Source organism: Danio rerio, chromosome 6 (genome assembly GCF_052040795.2).
Source record: "Danio rerio strain M-AB ecotype USA chromosome 6, GRCz13ab, whole genome shotgun sequence".
NCBI classification, from domain to species: Eukaryota; Metazoa; Chordata; class Actinopteri; order Cypriniformes; family Danionidae; genus Danio; species Danio rerio.
In genome coordinates, this window is record NC_141026.1 from 17555832 (window position 1) to 17573801 (window position 17970).

At 31.8% G+C, this 17970-nt stretch overlaps 1 protein-coding gene across 14 annotated transcripts in view; it reads right to left on the reverse strand.

Moving 5' to 3' along the window:
• Window positions 1-17970, reverse strand: part of unc80 (unc-80 homolog (C. elegans)) — a 120729-nt gene that overhangs the window by 92158 nt on the left and 10601 nt on the right. For all 14 annotated transcript variants that reach the window (XM_087256934.1, XM_087256935.1, XM_087256929.1 and 11 more), the window contains exons 9-14: window positions 17351-17485; window positions 16970-17186; window positions 14979-15110; window positions 8911-9179; window positions 5944-6264; window positions 2966-3097 (exon numbers count right to left, since the gene is read on the reverse strand). In XM_087256934.1, the coding sequence (XP_087113060.1) occupies window positions 2966-3097; window positions 5944-6264; window positions 8911-9179; window positions 14979-15110; window positions 16970-17186; window positions 17351-17485 (1206 nt within the window). The remainder of the gene's footprint in view (window positions 1-2965; window positions 3098-5943; window positions 6265-8910; window positions 9180-14978; window positions 15111-16969; window positions 17187-17350; window positions 17486-17970) is intronic.

Sequence of the window (17970 nt, forward strand, 5' to 3'; positions counted from 1 at the left end):
GCTGTATTTGGTTAATGAGCAGCAATAAACAACACTTCAAAATATAAGCACTTTTCTTATGATTTTCTAGTTGTGTTTTGAATTTAATAAATGCATAATAATGGTGATAACTGTGAAATCATGATTATTCTTCAGACTATAATCCTACAACCAAAATCTATAATCGTTGCATCTCTAATTGTTATGGAGTTTAAAACATAACATATGAATGTGTCAAATGTAGAAGCCTACTTGAGCAATACACTGATTTTGTGGCTCAAAACACAACATTTGGATATGCTTGTAATAAAAGCCTATTGTACAATGCAGTGATGTTATGCAGTTTCAAAATACAACATATTAACGTTTTAATAGAAAAAGTCAACATGGGTGTCTTAAGGAGCACAAATACAGCATATGGGCTCTTATATGCTTTTGTGTCATATTGCAAGTCATATTTCTCCGGCCCCTCATTTAGAATGCTTTTCATGAACTGGCCCCCATGACAAACTAATTGAATAGCTCTGGTCTATTGGACTCTCACTTCAGAATCTATAGACATGAGTTGTCTGGGTACTTCTTGCTTACTGTTTTTCAAATATTATGAATTCTGACATACTACTTGACTCGCATACTGTTTTTAACGTGCTACAGTATATAGTATAGAGCAGAGATGCCCAAAGTGGGCCCGCGGGCCAAAGTTCGCCCATTGTACCATTGATTTGGCTTAACATTCCATCTGAGAGGAGAAGTAAGTATGATGTAGAGGGTTGGGCGACCGCCTTTACCACACAGAGACTGTCATTTCTAATTTGATGTAACCTTTTATCTTTGTTTTATTGCTGAGCTACAAAAAAGCAAACAGAAATTAAATGTTTCAAGTTAACGTTTAAAATGTAAATACTGTCACTCGATGGACAGAAGGCTATGTAGAAGACATCGGCAAGCAAATCAAGGCAAAAACTAGCGTAATTCTGTTATAAATGAGATTATTTAGTCTTTATTGTAATAAGTTCATTATTAAATATATATATATATATATATATATATATATATATATATATATATATATATATATATATATATATATATATTAGTTAATTTTAAAGCAAGGTTTTCTAGTCTTTTTTAGACAATAATAAATCAATAAGAAAATTGCCCATGACAACTATATTAACCTTCAGCCAACTAGCCTCAATCAAGTTTGGTTTTTGGCCCTTCATAAGAAAAAGTTTTGGCACCTCTGGTATAGAGGTATGTGATTTTAGACGCAGCCCAGGTTAACCGACAGCAAGAACTCTGACAGATTAATACTATCAGTTTTAAAATGGAATTTAAGTCCCTGTAAATGTTTTTCCTTCCAAGTTAAAAATACATTTTAATAATAAAATAAGTGATTTATAAAATAATAGTACAAAAACTATACATACAAATTTTAATCAATATTTCATTTGTGAAATATATAAAAAGAAAAGTTAAAGTTACAAACAGTAGAATATTACAGGTACGTGTTTTGGTGGTGTTGTTGCAGTTTGGGCACACTATATGTTTAAAAATAAACAGTAACATTTATTTTAATAGGGGAATATTTGTTACAATTTGATTAATTTCATTTTAAATACATTTGAAATAATTCTGTAATTAAATATCTTTTCTTTATTGAAACTGTTATATATTTATTAGAAACAAATCAACAAATCAGCGAAAATCTTTATCTGCAGGTTACACTTACCAAAAAATTTGGAAATCGGAATCAGCCAAGAAAATTGTAATAGGTGCATCTCTAGTTAAAGCATGTCTTTTGAAGTGGAAATATGTGTTTTTTTGTAAACAAATAATCTCCCATTTTAATTATAAACTCAAATCACTGACTTCCTGTGGCTACCAAATGCATGTTCTTAACAGCTTCATGGCTGACCTATTTTTGTTACAAAAACACATAGATTTGCTTCTTAAGACACATAACTATCTGGTAGAATGTGGATTAGTTTTCTGATGGACTTATCTGCTTTTGGAAGCTTCAAACTAAAGGGTTACTTCCCAAATATTATATAACTTGGAAGAGCCAGGTCGACATGTCAAACTACTCCAACTGTGTCCATCTGAAAGAAGAAAGTCATATACACAAAGGATGGCTCTATGGTGAGTAAATTATGGTGTAATTTATATTTTTAATATGCAGACCAGGGCAATAAAAAAATGTTGAAGGAAATGCTTTCTTACCAAAACTCTCAACTTTTGGCACATAATTTTCAGGATATTAGTGCAGCAATAAAGCAAGTTTAATTATCCATTGTGTAATTTTGCATTGATTCATATACTTGAAATTCAGTGACTTATAAAATAAAATGTTTGAGTATCATTGAAGTCATGTGGGGTAAAAATGTCTAAAATCCAAGTTAATTTGTTTAATTTTGTCTAATTAGACTTCTGAAATAAAGTCTTGCACGCTTTCTTCAGAGAGTAGCTCTCATTAGCATCCATGAATTGTTGTATTTGTTTTATGAAATAAATAATTTTATTATTAATGACATTTATTTTAGTTCATTTCCATGTTGTAATATAAAACAAGATCAAATTTAAAAATAATGCATGTAATTTTAAAATGCTAAAACTGTTCAATAAGGAAGTCACCAGAAATAAAGAAAGTAAAATAAATATAATATTTTTACTTACATTAATTAATTCATTAATTACACTTAATTAATTTCACTGACTCAGAATTAACATATAAAAATGTTAAAAAATAAAAATATATTAACACCATCAGTAATAACTTGTCTACATGTGATTTAATGAACTAAAATGGCTCCTTAAAGGAGGTAAAACAGAGACAAAATTTTTTAAATAACCAACAGCTCTATAGAGCACCGTGAAAAAAAATGCAACCACACATAATTTTGACAAACATCGTTTCTCAAAGCCCTCTAAAGTAAAGCTGAATTTACAAAGTAAAATAATGTATTAATCATACAGATATATTGACCTGCGTTCGAAGGCGGTCTCCAGAGAGTCCTCGGTGGCCTTCACCACAGCCGTATGCACAGCCGAGAGATTTCACGATCTTGATAAGCATGGTGAGAGCCAGCCAGTGAGTGCTGAGAGAAGTCTCTCCATCCTGTTGAGGATTTGAGAAAAGCAGTTGTTGAATTTGACAATTCCTCTTACATACTGATTTAGCAAGAAACAGTTGCATTTTTAAGATGTTGCTTTAAAAAGGTGAAGAGGATCCATTTCAAATGCAGTTTAAAGGTTTATTAAACAAAAACACAATGTATATCCAGACATAGCAATGGCAAATCAAAACAAAGAAAAAACTAGATAAACGGCACTCAAAACAGATATTGAGGGACACAGTGCTGCTTGAAAATTTGTGAACCCCTTGCAGAATAATGTGAATAATTGTAATAAAATAAGAGAGATGATAAAAAATGGATGCTATTTACTATGATGCATTAAAGCAGGGGTGGCCAAACGTTTTCTTATGAAGGGCCAAAAACCAACCTTTATTGAGGCTATGGGCCGAAAGTAAATATAGTTGCCATGAGTAATTTCCCAATTTTTTTATGATATTTAAAACTAACTAGAAAACATTGCTTTATATTAACTAATACAGCGTGATTCTTTAACATTTTACAGTAAAATGAACTTATTACAATAAACAAAAACAATATAATTGATAACAGAATAGAGTTACACTAGTTTTTGCCTAGGTTTGCTCACCTATGTCTTCTGCGTAGTCGTCTATCTGTCGAGTGACATTGTTTACACTTTAAAAAATTGGATTAATTTAAAACATTTAATTGAAATATTTCATTGCAGATTGTAACTTAGCAATATAACAAACAAAAAAGGTTGAGTCATTAGAAATGACGATGTCTGTGTTAAAGGTATTCGCCCAACCGTTTCTATCCATCTCGCTCTCTTCTTAGATGGGATGGTGGGCCAAATCAAATGTTACAATAGATCGATTTTGGCCTGCGGGCCAAACACACTCCACTTGTTTTTTGTTTGTTTGTTTTTTTGTCTTTTGAAAAAGGCTCATTGCAGAAGTCTTTTAGAGTCAAACAGTTGAAATGAACCATTTTTGAACACTTGAATTAAACCATTCAACTGATTTCTTGTTCTGGCAGCTTGTAGCTTAGCATAATTAATTGAATTGAATTGTATTAGACAGAGTGTACAACACTGAGTGTATGGGAGCATGGTGCTTATATTTGTGTTTTAAAGGTCTTGCAGGTAAGGGTTTAATCAGAGTCTGGACAAACTGTAACAGATGTGTGAGTAATGAAAACAAATAATTGTGGGGAGTGTAGTTCAGTTGGCTAGTGGAGTGTATGGAAAGCTGGAGTGCTCTCCAGTGGGTCTTGTGGGGCCTCTGTCTGATAATCATGACAGTTAACAGCAACATTAAGCATATTGAATATTGAAACAAGAATATTCTACAATGCTTTATAATAAAATTCTGGTTTTGAAATGTATTTTTTAAAAGTAACCCATTTGATATTTTGCATGGTGACTTTTATATTCACATAAATTCAGTTACTAATTCCGTTACTCTCTGTGAGAATTAACTAGTAAGTAGCAACTATAAATAATTACTTTTTTAAAGTAACATGTCCAACGTTGCTCGCAGCTAAATAACAGAATGGTTCATTAATGATAAAGTTATGTCCCAAAGCTTGCTTTCTCTTCTGCTATACACTAAAAAGTATGTATATTTACTTCACAAACAGAGAATATACTTTAAGGGCATACTATTAAAAAGTAACACAAACTGTCCGCTATTTTATCCAACTAGTGACTAATTTGGTATAGTAGAGTAACATTGTAAATTAACTTGAATTAAATTGTGAAAATGAACGGTTGGGAAATATATAAGCTCATCTTTTTTGTATAATGTTTTTTATTAATTATTTTCTTTGTTGAAATGCCACTATTTGTGAGTGTTTGTGAGTTGATTCAAAAGATCTTCGAACTTCCCATCACTAAACATGTACTGTAGGCTATAGCTTCAATCTTACTTTTTATTTTATTGCTTTGTATTTTATTGTATTTTATTTTAATGTATTTTATACTATTTTTTTTTAATTTACCATATTTTATTTTACTTTTTTGTTTATTTTTTTATTTTAATTAAATTTATTTTATTGTAATTTATTTAATTTAATTTAATTTGTTATATTTTATTTTAATTAATTAATTAATTTATTTTAATTCAGTTTATTTTTATTAATTAATTATTTTATTTATTTTATTATTTTTAAATCAATTGTTTATTGTATTTTATTTTATTTTAATTTAGTTAAATTTATTTTATTTTATTTTTAATTTAATTAATTTATTTATTTTATTCTATTTTATTTTATTTATTCTGTTTAAATTGAATGTTTTATTTTTGTTTTATCTATTTTAAATAATTAATTATTTTATTTAATTTAAATTAATTAATTAATTTTGTTTTGTTTTACTTATATTAATTAGTTAATTATTAATGTGTTTTTATTGTATTTTATTTCATTTTAATTTATTTTATTTTAATTTGACTTAATTAATTGATTTTATTCTTTTTTATGTATTTATTGTATTTTATTGTATTCTTTTTAAATTTATTTTCATTTAATTTAATTAATTTCATTTTATTGTAATTTTAATAAAACTATTTTATCCTATTCTAATATATATTTTTAATTAAATTATTATTTTTGATTAATTTATTTTATTTTAATAAATTAATTCATTTATAATTTATTTATTTAATTAATAGATTTTTTTTTACTTTCAGATATATATTTATATTTATTTATTTGTTTATTTATTTATTTATTTATTTATTTATTTATTTATTTATTTATTGGGGGGAGAGGGGGTCAGTTGGGATGCAGCAAAAGATAACATGAAAAAAAAACATGAACATGAAAATCATTAATAAATCACCACTAATACATGACTCATGACACATACCTTGTTGTCCTTGTTGTTCTTTATATCATCTCTGCTTCCTCCTCGACTCTCTCCTCCTCCTCCACCTCCTCCATCTCCTCCACCACCTCCATTAGGTGCTGCTCCTGTGCCTCCAGCCATCTCCCCCTGAGCTCCACCTACACTCTGACCGACTCCATCCTTCGGACGCTCAACCTCCTTGTCATCACATTTGGAGACCTTCTTCATCACACTGGGAACAACACCCAGCTGCAGGAGGCAATCGATGATGTTCAGCGACACATCGCAAATCCGAGAGCTGATGTCATGGGTGAGGATGGAATAAAGGGCCCGCAGAACAGCCTTGAAAAAAAAATCACACAGTGACCAGTGAACACCACTCATGATATGAACCATATGGTCTGATCTGTTCAAGTTTAATAAGGCAAACTTAATCTAAAATGATCAAATTACACTCAGAAGTTACAAAGCATTTTATTATGGTTATTACGGTTTAGCATACTAAACTGTTTCAATGTTTATGCTTTTGAAAGAAAAAGAAATTAACGTAGCAAAAACATTACACTAATTATTTTTTCTCTCCTATTTTAATACATTTTAAAATTTAGGTGCCTTTGCTTCAATTTACAGTTTCATGCTATTCTTCAAAATGGAAAATGTGCAGCTCATTTTGTTAATTTATTATATTTAATTTTATACTTGTTTGACATTTTCTGGAAACCATGATACATTAGCAATTAAAATAAATTAATTTTAAAATAAAAAAATTATTTTATTCAGAAAGGATGCCTAATCCTTGTGCACCATTCAAATGTACTGCCCTTTTGTTATGTTGGGGATGAAAACATCCACTAAATAAACTTCTGTAAAAATGCATCAGATAATTTTTTCTTCAATTATTTTGCAGAAATCTGATCAAAACTACTAAATGTTTTTAAAAGTTACAGGATTTTAACTCTTAAATTGGCAAGTTCACAAATGATGTCACTGATTTGGTAAAAAAAAAACACCCAAAATGTGTATTTTCTAAATATTTTTACCTGCTTATCCCAGTCTTGGACAAGAGAACGATTAGTAAAAACGTTGACATTAATGCATTTTTAGATTTTCTTTTTTTTTCACTAATTTACTGTTGGTGGCTGTTTTTGCCCTTATTGACTTCCATTATAATCACATTTGATGGTGCATAAATACACAGTTTTGTTTTTATTTACTCCATGTAGTTCTGAGGGGCCAGAGGCATATTTTGATTTTCTCAGACCTGTTAAAGTAGGTGTGTAAAGGCCAATCTCACACACTTTAATTTGATGTTATACTCCATATAAAACCCAGAAACTAAGCTTTCTAAAGGGTTAACAGTGCCAACTGATGATCAAGAGTAAAAATGACAAATTGTACCTCTTCCCAAAAGGGAAAACCACCAACAATTTAAAAGTGCATGTTTATATGGTGTTATGGTTTTATAATAAAAAAAAAGTGGTTATAATGGAAGTCAAAGGGAAAAAATGGCTACCAACAGTAAATTAAGGAGAAAAAATAAAAATCAATCCAAAAACAATGCATCAAAGGCAATGTTGTTTCACACGTCCAAGACTTTGATAAAAGGTTAGAAAAATCCAGTCTACAATTACTTTTTGTATTGAAAATATGTCATTTTGTGTGTTTTATTTTCCATCAAATCAGAGACATAATTTATGAATTTGGCAATTAAAGAATTTTCTTAACATTTAGTAGTTTTGATCAGGACTGAGGTTGATTAATAGATTTATACAAAAGAAAAACTAAAAAAAATGTATCTAATGCATTTTTACAGCAGTTTAATTCTGTTTTTATGCCTAACATAATAAAAGGGCAGTAGATTACTCGTTGTGTTCTTTACAAATTTCAAAGCATTTTCTCAAAATATGTGTCAAAATAAGATTTGTCACCAAAAATCATTCTGCTAGCTGAAACACAGAGAAAGTCATTACCAAATTAAGACTCAAAATGACACTAGAGTGGATGAAAACATGCCCAACAGCACATGAGTTAAATTGTTCAGAAGTGACAGTTGACATTTCTATAGACTTCTGTTATATAGAAATGCCTTTTCCTTACTTTTTATTTGTCAAAGAATCCTGATAAAAGAGGACAAAATATAATGCAACAACCAGTTTTTAAAACTGCAATAATAACAGTAATAAAAACATTATCAGTAACATAGAAGAAACATATTATACTGATTTCAGATCAGATTGAATCATGTGACAACCAATATAAAGCAAATTGTGTCAATGAAGCTTTACAAAGAAATCAGGCAATGGAAAATTATGTATCAACATTAGGCACATTCAGTTCAATAGAATGCTGTTTTTGCTCGAGTTAGATTCAATATGATTCAATTCACTTTGGTAAAAAAAATATTTTGGCTTAGTACTCGATGTAGCAACAGAATAGTCAAGCTTTAAATAAAATAATAAAATAATAACATAATAAATAATAAAATGATCTAACCTCTTAATTTGAATTTTTGGAGGAAGACGCTAATGGTCTAATCCAGTTCAATGATTGATGCTAAGCTAAGCTAAGCTAAAAGTGCTCCCACAAGACCCTGAGATCAGCTGATTGGATGAAAAAATTGGGATAGAGAACTTGTAAAATGTTTATTTGCAAAAAAAAGTGTAGTGTACTGTTGTTTTAAAGGGCTAGTTCACCTAAAATGAGAAATTCTTTATTATTTACTCACCCTTCACTTGACACATACCTTTACAAGTTTCTTTTTTCTGTTGAAAATAAAAGAAGTTATTCTGAATTGTTGGAAACCTATAACCACTGACTTTTTTTTTTTGTATTTTACTGGTTTCTAACATGCTTTAAAATATGTTTTTTGTGTTTAACAAAAAAGAAACTACTTAAAATTAGTAGTTTAGGGTTGTTTTGGGTGATCTATTCTTAGTTTTGGGTGATCTATTCTTTTATTGTCTCTCTGTTATAGTTTTTGCCCCTTACCATGAGATCCAGCATGCCATTCTTCAGAATGAAGTTGTTAGTGCCCTCAATGGTGTCTCGGTCCTCCAGGGATGTGTAGTTGATACAAGAGTCTGTCAGACTTCGGGGAAGGTTGGAGCAGGCCAACGGCTCGCATGGCATCTCAGGGATGGGAATAGGGTTACACAGTTTCTTAATGTGCTCTGTGAAGAAATCTGTATAGCCCACATTAAAGGAAGCCACTGTTGTGTTAAACGTAGCCATAGTGATGGTGGAGATCTGAGAACGAACTGAGAAAGAAAAGAAATCTATGAAAATCCCATATTTTTGACAAAGGACCCGCTTCCTAAAATATAATCTTAATTTAGGAGCATCATTTACACACTTGTGTACAATTCTCTTACATTTTTAAGTGTAAACTATGCGAGAGTTCATGATGAAAAAAACACACTGCAAAAAATGCTTTCTTACATACATTTTTTTGTCTTGTTTCTAGTCCAAATATCTACAAATTCTTAAATAAAGAAGCATTTTCTAGACAAGCAAAAATATGGTGTTGTCTTTTTTAATAAATAATATGTCATTTATGAATATGACAAAATTAAGTGAGTTTTTCCGTAAAACAAACAAAATAATCTTCTTATAATCTGCCAGTGGGGTAAGCAAAATAATCAAAACATCAAAACATTTTTTGCTAAGCCAGTTGGCATATTATTTTGCTTGTTTTAAGGAAAAACTCATTTAATTTTGGCATTTTATTTCTGAAAACAGGACAACATTTTTAGCTTGTCTAGAACAGGGGTTCCCAAACTTTTTTAGACCCAAGTCTATTCTTTGTTTATTTTTTTTATGTATATCAGTGCTGTAAATGGGCCAGAAAGTTTAACCTGGTTTTTAACTCAATCTGCAGCATCTAACGCTATTGCTGTGTCTTTAATCTAATGTAATTACCCCAGGGGTTGCAATCCAATAGAACTAGTAACTATAAGCTACTATAGTAACTGTATAGTACATAGTAACAACTATTTTTTCTCTTCAGTAGGTTATGGATAAAATATGGCAATTCTTATGGTTTAATAAAAATAAACAGATTTTTGGAAATCACTAGGCGACCCCCTTTCATTGTCCCATGACCCCTCTAGGGGTCCCGACACCCACTTTGAGAACCTCTTGTCTAAAAAATGCTTTTTGTGCAGTGAAAAATTAAAAAGTGCACTTTAAATACCTGGGTGATACACTTCTTTAACAAAGAAACTAATTGCTGAATGTTAAACATTTAATTTACTCAACTGTTGAAGATTTAATTATTGCTAAGCAGACAGCTGCTATTAAAATAAAAAATGGAGAAAATGTTCTTGTATTGGATTTTAACATGAAAGAAAACATTTTGAAAAAAGCTGGAAAACTGTAACCGTTGACTTGCGTCGTTTTCCTAACTACTTAATAAAATGGTTACAGGTTTCCGGCTTTCTTCAAATGATCTTTGTGTTCAACAGAAGAAAGACATTTATAAATTTTAAAACCACTTGAAGCTGAATACATTTTTACATTTTCATTTTGGGGTGAACTGTCCCTTTAACTAGATCAATTATTAAAATGTAATTGTTTAAAATAACATAGTTAACAGGTGATTTGGTGTAAGATCACATTCATTAACATTGAAAAATAAATAATAAAAAAAACTCAAAAGGGCCTGATAGATAATTGCTTTAGGAAGGGAGGGGTTAGTAATGTAATGTTGGGTTGTCTGCTGTCAAGATGAAGCACCATTTAATAACATATAAGATATGATGAACTTCAGACACTTTGCATAATAGCTTATATGATAATGCAAGAATGAGAGAATTAAATATATTAAAATCAAATATATATTAAAATCAAATGAAATATAGGCCTGTAGATAGCCTAGTGAAGAAGGTGAATTTCAGTATAAAGTGGAATGCTTCGCAGTCATTATTTTAATTATTTAGCATTTATTAATTATGTGGTTTAATGATTGCATTTTAGTGACACTTTTTGCACTAATTTGTGCTGGATTAGCTTGTCTTCAGGTATAATATGCATGCTATTTTGATGCATCAAAATATTTACTACACCGCTGTCAAATTGCTTATTAATATTAAAGTATTTCTTTTTATTCATTCATTAATTCATTTTCATGTCGGCTTAATCCCTTTATTAATCCGGGGTCGCCACAGCGGAATGAACCGCCAACTTATCCAGCAAGTTTTTACGCAGCGGATGCCCTTCCAGCCGCAACCCATCTCTGGGAAACATCCACACACACACATTCATTCATACACTACGGACAATTTAGCCTACCCAATTCACCTGTACCGCATGTCTTTGGACTGTGGGGGAAACCGGAGCACCCGGAGGAAACCCACGAGAACATGGTAATTCTTTTTACAAATATTTATTTGCTATAGTATAAAAAAGTTAAATTGTTGTTTTTAAATTTAAAATATTAAGAAAAAATATTTTGTACAGTCTTTAAATGTATTAGACCATATATCATAATGGAAAACAAGCATCCTAGAAATCTTGATTAAAATGAAAAATTGCACCATCATTTATAAGACATATAACAAACTCGCCAGCACATTGTTCTTACTTCAGAAGTCATAATTTGGCCATCTGAACACCAAAAAAAGTCAAACATAATAACATTAGTAGGCTAATAATAAAATGTTTTGTTATTTTATTTCTGCTTCCCTTGTAAAAATATTTATTTGAAAATTTATAGATAAAATGTATAGATTCAATCTATAAAATATAGATTGAATATGGGCTGCTTTTATTTCCTGGCACTTTTTTATTGGTCATTTAAAGTTTCAAGAAGGTTTAGAATGTGCAAATGGGACTCTCTCTATTTACTATTACAATTTTTTTTTAAATTCTTTGTTTATTTTTTTCATGTGTTAGGTAGACTGCATGTTTTCTTGTACAGCTGGATGTTTCTGGGGAAGGAAATGGTGTGACAGCTTCTCTTTGTTTGGTTTTAACCCTTAAAGACCTAGAGGTATTTTGTGGGCACCTAATAGGCCTATATTATTATTTTTTTAAAAGCAGTTTTTATTTTTATTTTAGCAGTCAGCCTCAAGTGTCATATATCATTTTAAACAGGAGAACCTGAAGTTTCAATCTGTATCATTTAAAGGTCCAGTCTAAAAAATTTTTTGGTCCAAAAACATATGAACAGACAGAAAATATTCCAGAATTTTCCAGAAACGATTTTTAAAAAAGTGGCATTTTCTAGTTGTTACAAACAAAACCTTATGAAGTTTGTTTTTCTTTCTTTAGAAATACATGCTATGATGTTTTATACTTCCAAAATAAATTTTGTCTACATCCACCATTCCCTGAGCAAGTTATAGCAATTTATTTCAATGTTATTCCAAGGCATTTTTCAATGGGGGAAAAAATGCATTTATTTACTGACAATGTATTTGCCCAAAAGATTTGGGAATGAACTAAACAGGAAAAAAAATGTTACAAAATAACAGAACAGTGAAGCAATTTTGACTTTTTCCAAATAATATATTTTCAGTTACTATAAACAACACCACTTACAATGAACAAATAAAAAAATAAGAAAATAATAAATAATGCGTCAAAGTCCAAATAAACATGGTGCAAATCCTCAGTAAAAAAATAGATATAAATATTTACTATACTATAAATAGTTACATAACTAAACTAGATTCAATATGGACCATCCTTAGGTTTTATGTGCCAGCATGGACATGATTGTCTATGGATATGGCTGTCTGCAATGCAGACAAACAGCCGCACCTTCATTTGCGTCTTTTGAAAACAGCAAGAGCAGCACTTCGTCTTTACTGTGTCACTGTTTTGTCATGTTTCTGTGCAGATGTGCATGCAAAAGTACTTAGTATGAGAATTATTTCATGCAAAACTTTTTTTTTGCGTTTTATTTAGCCGCGCGTAAATGTACAGCCTATCTCTCATTCCGTGTTGTTCAAAAAGCTCATTGTTGGTCCAGAAAGCGAAACCTATGCTTATTGGTTGAGAGATTGTGAGTTTGAACCAATCTGGGCATGGAGGAGGGACAGTGCATCAATGTATCATATCTGGTTTGTCCGGAGACACAGTGACGAGCGTTCCTTTGTCAAATCAGCGTTGTCAAATTTTGATGACGTAACCGCACTGATTCCGGAGCCTCTGAAAGTCCGCGAATGTACTATGTTACAGCGCTGGAAAGCTGAGATTCTCTTCTTTATGCCAAACTTTGAATTGTATGAATCGGATCAGCGGATCAAAAGTTATTAAACATTTAAGAGCAATACTTATTTTTAGCCGCGGGCGGCTGTCTCGGTCTTTAAGGGTTAAAGGTGACCTTTTATGCAAAAATCTATTTTATAAGGGGTTCAAACAGTTTTATGGCAACAGTCTGTGAATAAAAGCAGCTTCTAATTTTACAAATTAATAAATTTTATTTTTCATAATCACACTTCATGAAAATAGTCTGCAGAAACACTTTGATTGACGTTCTCCTTTTGTACAGAAAGCCCCGCCCATTAGTGATGATTTCTCCCTCATTAGCATAAAACATTGGTCTTGTTGTTGAATCTGCCACTCTGCTGACACATAGGTATTTGTAGCTCCACCCTCTTTTGAAAAGAGAACTTCGTCTCATTTTAATATAAAGAGACAGTCATAAAAATGGCACAATTTGGATTAAAGCCTAAAAGAGGCAATTTCAAATATAAGTTAAATACATGAGCTTTAAAACATTATTTTGAGCTAAAACACTCTAGGGATATCAGACTTATTTTACATCTTATAAAAGGGGGCATAATGGGTTGCCTTTAAAGCTTTCGTTCAAACCACCTGAACCCCCTGGCTATGGGTCTAGACCAGAGGTGGGCAATCTCGGTCCTGGAGGGCCGGTGTCCTGCACAGTTTAGCTCCAACCCTATTCAAACAGACCTCCCTATAGAGTTCAAGTGATCTTGAAGACACTGATTAGTTTGTTCAGGTGTGTTTGATTAGTGTTGGAACAAAACTCTGCAGGGACACCGGCCCTCGAGGATCAAGTTTGCCCATCCCTGATCTAGACTAGGGGTGTCAAACGTGCGGCGCGCAGGCCGGATCAGGCCCCCAAACGTGTTTAATTCGGCCTGTGAGATGATTCTGTAAAATATAAAAATTTAATGTAATTTTTCAATAAAATAATCTGCTGTTCCAATTGTGTCCATTGGATGGCCCAATTGCAAACTGTTCATTTCATCCAATCCAGAAGCCTGAATCAGCATCAGTGTGACAGCCTTCTCAGACAGAAAGACCACATCTATGCCCTGCCAAACCACACTAAGGTGTTCTCACAAGAAAAAGTAACTATAGCACATTTAGTCAGTTTAGTGGGTAATTCGTACGAGTTGAAATGTACGATATAAAAAAGGAGGCGTGGCATCCAACCACACCCCTAAACCCAACTGTCATTGGTGGATAAGCAAATCGTACTAAATTGTACGAATGAGATCGTATAAATCATATAACTTCAATAAGTTACGAATTGAGATCGTGTTGTCCTCAGGCTCCAATTTTATGATTTATGTTGATCGTATTAAAACAAAGAAAACAATCTGAAGTTGTCGTTTTTAAGTTATATTTACCATGATTTTACCAGAGTGGCACACTTGGGAATAAATTGTCCTCCATGTGGCCACTGAGTTAAAATGAGTTTGATACCCATGGTCTAGACCAGTGGTCACCAAACTTGTTCCTGGAGGGCCGGTGTCCGGCAGATTTTAGTTCCAACCCTATTTAAACACACCTGAACAAGCTAATCAAGCTCTTACTTGGTATACTTCAAACATCCAGGCAGGTGTGTTGAGGCAAGATGGAGCTAAACCCTGCAGGGACACCGGCCCTCCAGGACCAGGATTGGTGACCCCTGGTCTAGACCAATTTCCATTTTTTAGTACTTTTAACAAACACAATTTGTGCAAACCTTTTCTTTTAAAAATGTCTTGTGCTCCGTACTGTTTATGTTAAGATTTTTTTTCCCACTTTTTTTCCCAGATTTAGAACTGATAGTGTGATAGAGCCTCTTAATTGCTTACCGCCCTCTTTGATGGTGTTTTCACTGTGACTGTTGGAGTGTTCAGGCAAGTTGTGGTGGGAGTGAAAATGTTTTGCTCCAAGACTGTCCACATCTCCGGTAGTATCTGAGCTTCCACGACGTGTTAACTTCCCTGCAACACAACCGCAATATGACAATATTCTAAAACTAATTTTGTACAAGAGCAGGCAAACTAGTGAATGTATAATTTGCACAAGCAGCAACAAGGCAATAAAATGCAATGTACAAAATATGGAAAAGTAACACAAATTTGGGAACATTTCTAAATAAAAAAAAAACTTTAAAAACAAATAAGGGTCTAATAGCCAGAACCCCAAAAAGGACATCAAAACAAGATGTGTAGGGGTGAGCCATGAAAAATGGTTTGCACTGAATTGCATCTTAAATAATAATAATAATAATAATAATAATAATAATAATAATAATTTAATATAAATATTAACTAATCTATATAAAGACTCAGTGTGTATTTTAATAGATGTTTATGCTTGCACTTGGAAGTTAAACATCAGGCGTAATCGTTTATGATCATCCATTTATCTGTGCAGGGTTGCAAACTTGTCACCATTCTACGAAAATAACAGTTTTATTATGAAATTTACCATGTCGTATCAAAAAAGGGTGTCTTGGAGAATCATATGTCTGTTGAAATAGCCTGTCAGTGTTTAATGTTTGTCAGAATCCAATCATTATCCCTAAAACACTGTATATATTGGGGGTGTAACGGATCACGGTTGATCCGTGATTCATACGGGTCACAATTCACGTTCAGAACACAAATGGCCCGCAGATTAATAATTTTTTTTTACTGGTAGATTAATCCTAAATTTGTAATGATCACAGAGGGATAGCCTCTCGAGTCATTCAAATCACATGTATAAAAGCATTTAAGTTTCCTGTAAAATATAATGAAGTTGTGGGTGGTGGTGGGTTTCTAAGGTTATTAAATGTGTTTTCTGTCACTACTTGTTTAGCCTGCATTACTGCATTCAGTGTAAGCTGCACAATTAATCATTATAAGATCAACATCCATGCAACATAAATTATAAATGACGGTGATTTGCATGTTTATTAATCCTTGGAATTGCTGCATTCAAATCTATGTTTGAAAAACGCTAAAAGCAAGAAAAAAGATTCAGTCTTTAAGATTTTGAATAAGTTATGAGATTACAAACAGTCAAATAACACAGAAGTACTAAGAGAATGGTTTATAGTTAAGATAAAACCACAAATGTTTATGGTACAAAGTTAAATCAAAGTTCAAAAATGAAAGTTGTAGGCAGCAATCAATATTTAACCAATAGGTGTCGACAACCAGCCCTCAAAAATATGCCACTGAATAATTCTTGAAAAATGGCACATCTAGCAATAAAACATGAAGCTTTATGAGTGAATAACTGAATCACTTATTGAAAATAAGACTAAAACTAAATAAAGGTTGTACAAATTATGTTAGACGCTATCAGCAACATTAGTAGTAAGTATTAAATTTTTCACAGTACTGAACATTTTACACTTTATTTTTATCCTGCAGATTATTTCTTCATTTTATTTTTAATAAAATTGCAGGTTGTAGGTTCTGTTTGTTAAAACCAAAAGTGTCTTGCAGTACTGTTTTTGTAATAAATGAAAAGCAAATTACATCAGTCTCCCCCCTTTTTTGGCTGATCCGAAAAATAATCAGAGACAAAAAAAAAACATTATGTGATTTGACCCCTGAAATCTGTGATTTGTTACACTAATATCAATGAGGCAAGCATATGTATTACAAAAACTAAACTAAACTAAACTAAAAAAAAAAAGACCACCCAGCCCCACCCCCCAATAGATTGTTTTTAAATAAACTATATACATTTTTTAAATAAACTATTCAAATGTGTTATTTTTTGTTAAAAAAAATTGTTTTGAAAAACAATAAAATTCACAGTATTTGTAAAAAATAAAACGTTTATGGTGAAAACACATATATACCCATGATTGTGGAAGGCCAGCCCCCGCGGTCCAGTGTGCGGCGATCATCTCCCAGCCCAGAGAAACTTCCGAAAGAGAAGGTGCTGCGTGTGGGAGAGACGTCCAGGTGGTCCTCGTGCATCAGGAAAGGTACACCCATTCGCCTCTGACGTTTCTTCCCAGTGTGGTGAAATGGTATAGAACCTTTTCTCTCCCGATCTTCTCTACGATTTTTAAACTAAATACAAAGGGAAATGGTCAGCATTCAGGTAGTAGCTGCATTACCCGCTCAAGGCAAGCGTTGCTGATTTGCAACAGTTAAAAGCATAGACTTTGCCTGTTTCTAAACTTTAATTTGAGCCTTAAAGGGTTAATGATGCCTATTTTAAATATTATGCAAACCTTTTTGAATATGTTCATGCCCATCTCAGTTGAGAGGTCAGGGACTGCTTGTCTTCTGAGGTTGGTAACTGACACCTTGGAGAAGGTCTCGGAACTTAAAGACCTGCTTTCCTCATTACATTTCAGAGTCATATCCTAAGGAAAAAAAAAGTAAATGCAGCTTTTTCTGACCAGTTCTACTGAATGAAATGCAACCAGCAACATTTGTGTAATTATATTGATAACACACAATTTGTGCACAGAATGTGAAACAATGCTTCAATTTTAAAAAGGATTTTTAGGATAACCAACATTCGTTAGGATGTGCTGGAATAAATATTAACAAAATTGTGTGGTAAATGCAATTCAATTAAATATAATAAATATAATTACATACATTTTTAAAGATCTATCTATCTATCTATCTATCTATCTATCTATCTATCTATCTATCTATCTATCTATCTATCTATCTATCTATCTATCTATCTATCTATCTATCTATCTATCTATCTATCTATCTATCTATCTATCTATCTATCTATCTATCTATCTATCTATCTATCTATCTATCTATCTATCTATCTATCTATCTATCTATCTATCTATCTATCTATCTATATATCCGTCTATCTGTCTGT